At 65.4% G+C, this 1,214-nt stretch overlaps 1 protein-coding gene across 1 annotated transcript in view; it reads right to left on the bottom strand.

Moving 5' to 3' along the window:
• MNEG_2713 (hypothetical protein) overlaps nucleotides 1-958 on the bottom strand; it is a gene marked incomplete at both ends in the record, with an annotated part of 2,914 nt that extends 1,956 nt beyond the window's left edge. Inside the window, 2 exons of the mRNA XM_014048812.1 lie at nucleotides 32-249; nucleotides 914-958. Coding sequence (XP_013904266.1) covers nucleotides 32-249; nucleotides 914-958 — 263 coding nt within the window. The remainder of the gene's footprint in view (nucleotides 1-31; nucleotides 250-913) is intronic.
• Between the last annotated feature and the right edge of the window lie 256 nt (nucleotides 959-1,214).

The following is a 1,214-nucleotide window of genomic DNA, read 5'->3' as shown; positions in this document are numbered from 1 at the left end:
GCCAGTATCGTTGGGATCCCGCCCGTCGTACCGCGCCGCGGCCGCTGCCTGTGCCCAGGCGGGAAAGTCGTAGCCGCCGGGCCCCCCCGCGGCGCCCAGCGAGACGGTGGCGGGTGCGGTGCGGCCAGAGCGCAGCTCGGCGAGCGCGCGCCGGCTGTTTGCGAGGTCCTGCGCTGCCCACTCGGTCCTCAATGTGGTGTAGGGGCCAAAGGCGCCAAGCTCGGCGCCCTGCTGCACGCGGATGAGGCCCTGGCCGTCGGCGCGGCGTGGGGGCGCGGTGACAGCAAGCAGGAGTGTGAGCAGCGCCAGCGGCTGCCGCGCGAGGCGAGATGGGGCCCTTGTCGCCTGGTGACGTTGCATGCCGCTTGATTCGACGGTGGACAGTGTGCCCTCAGCGAAGGATAATTTCTGGGCTTGTTCGGTTATCACGCCCGAATGCGCACATGACCCACGGGCCAGGCTGTTGCGGTATTCGCGTCGCTACCATGCAGGTGCGCGGGTCCCTATCGCTCGAAAATGGATATCTATCAATTACACAATTCAAACTTCGCAACAAGTATTCTAAGCAGCATAGTGCATTTGCGCTCGTACCGGAGGGCGTCCCTGCAGCACGAGCGGTGTGTCAGAGTGAGAGATTGCCCAAGCCAGCCCCAAGCCCAGACGCAGATGGTCTACCACACTCGTGTCACAATCTCCTGGGGGTGGGGGGGGGGCGGGAGGGTTCCCACCGCCAGGTGACGGGATACGACTGTCCGGGCCGCGCGCGCCGGACTGCGTTGACGCGCCTCCCCCCGAGGACCCCATGCTTCGCCGTATCACCCGCAGCGCGTTCAAGACCTTATTTACGACGCAAAGCGCAAGGAGGGCGTGTCAGAAACCAATGTCGGAGGGTGCTTGCTACCGGCGGCCGCACCCAGCCGTTCATGCACATGAACGCCCAACGAATCGGCAGCTGCATTGCTAGCTTCTGCAAATTCCCGGCGCCGCTCTCTCATCGCGCGACCCCTGCGCGAACAGCCTTCGTCCGTGTCGCTACGCAACCACCACGCATCTCACCCGCGCTATGCGGCCGCATCGCGCCGCCAGGGAGGTGAATCCCCATCAGGAACGGGTCTCGATGAGGGCCCCTTGTGGGGATTCCAGGCTGGGACCTCAGCACTCCTAATTTCCGCGCCCACCTGCCGGGCAGCTGCCCACCTACAGTGGTGCTAGAT

This window comes from Monoraphidium neglectum (assembly GCF_000611645.1).
Source record: "Monoraphidium neglectum strain SAG 48.87 unplaced genomic scaffold scaffold00316, whole genome shotgun sequence".
NCBI classification, from domain to species: domain Eukaryota; kingdom Viridiplantae; phylum Chlorophyta; class Chlorophyceae; order Sphaeropleales; family Selenastraceae; genus Monoraphidium; species Monoraphidium neglectum.
Note: the sequence above shows the minus strand (reverse complement) of the source record. Positions and strands in the feature narration are given on the sequence as shown.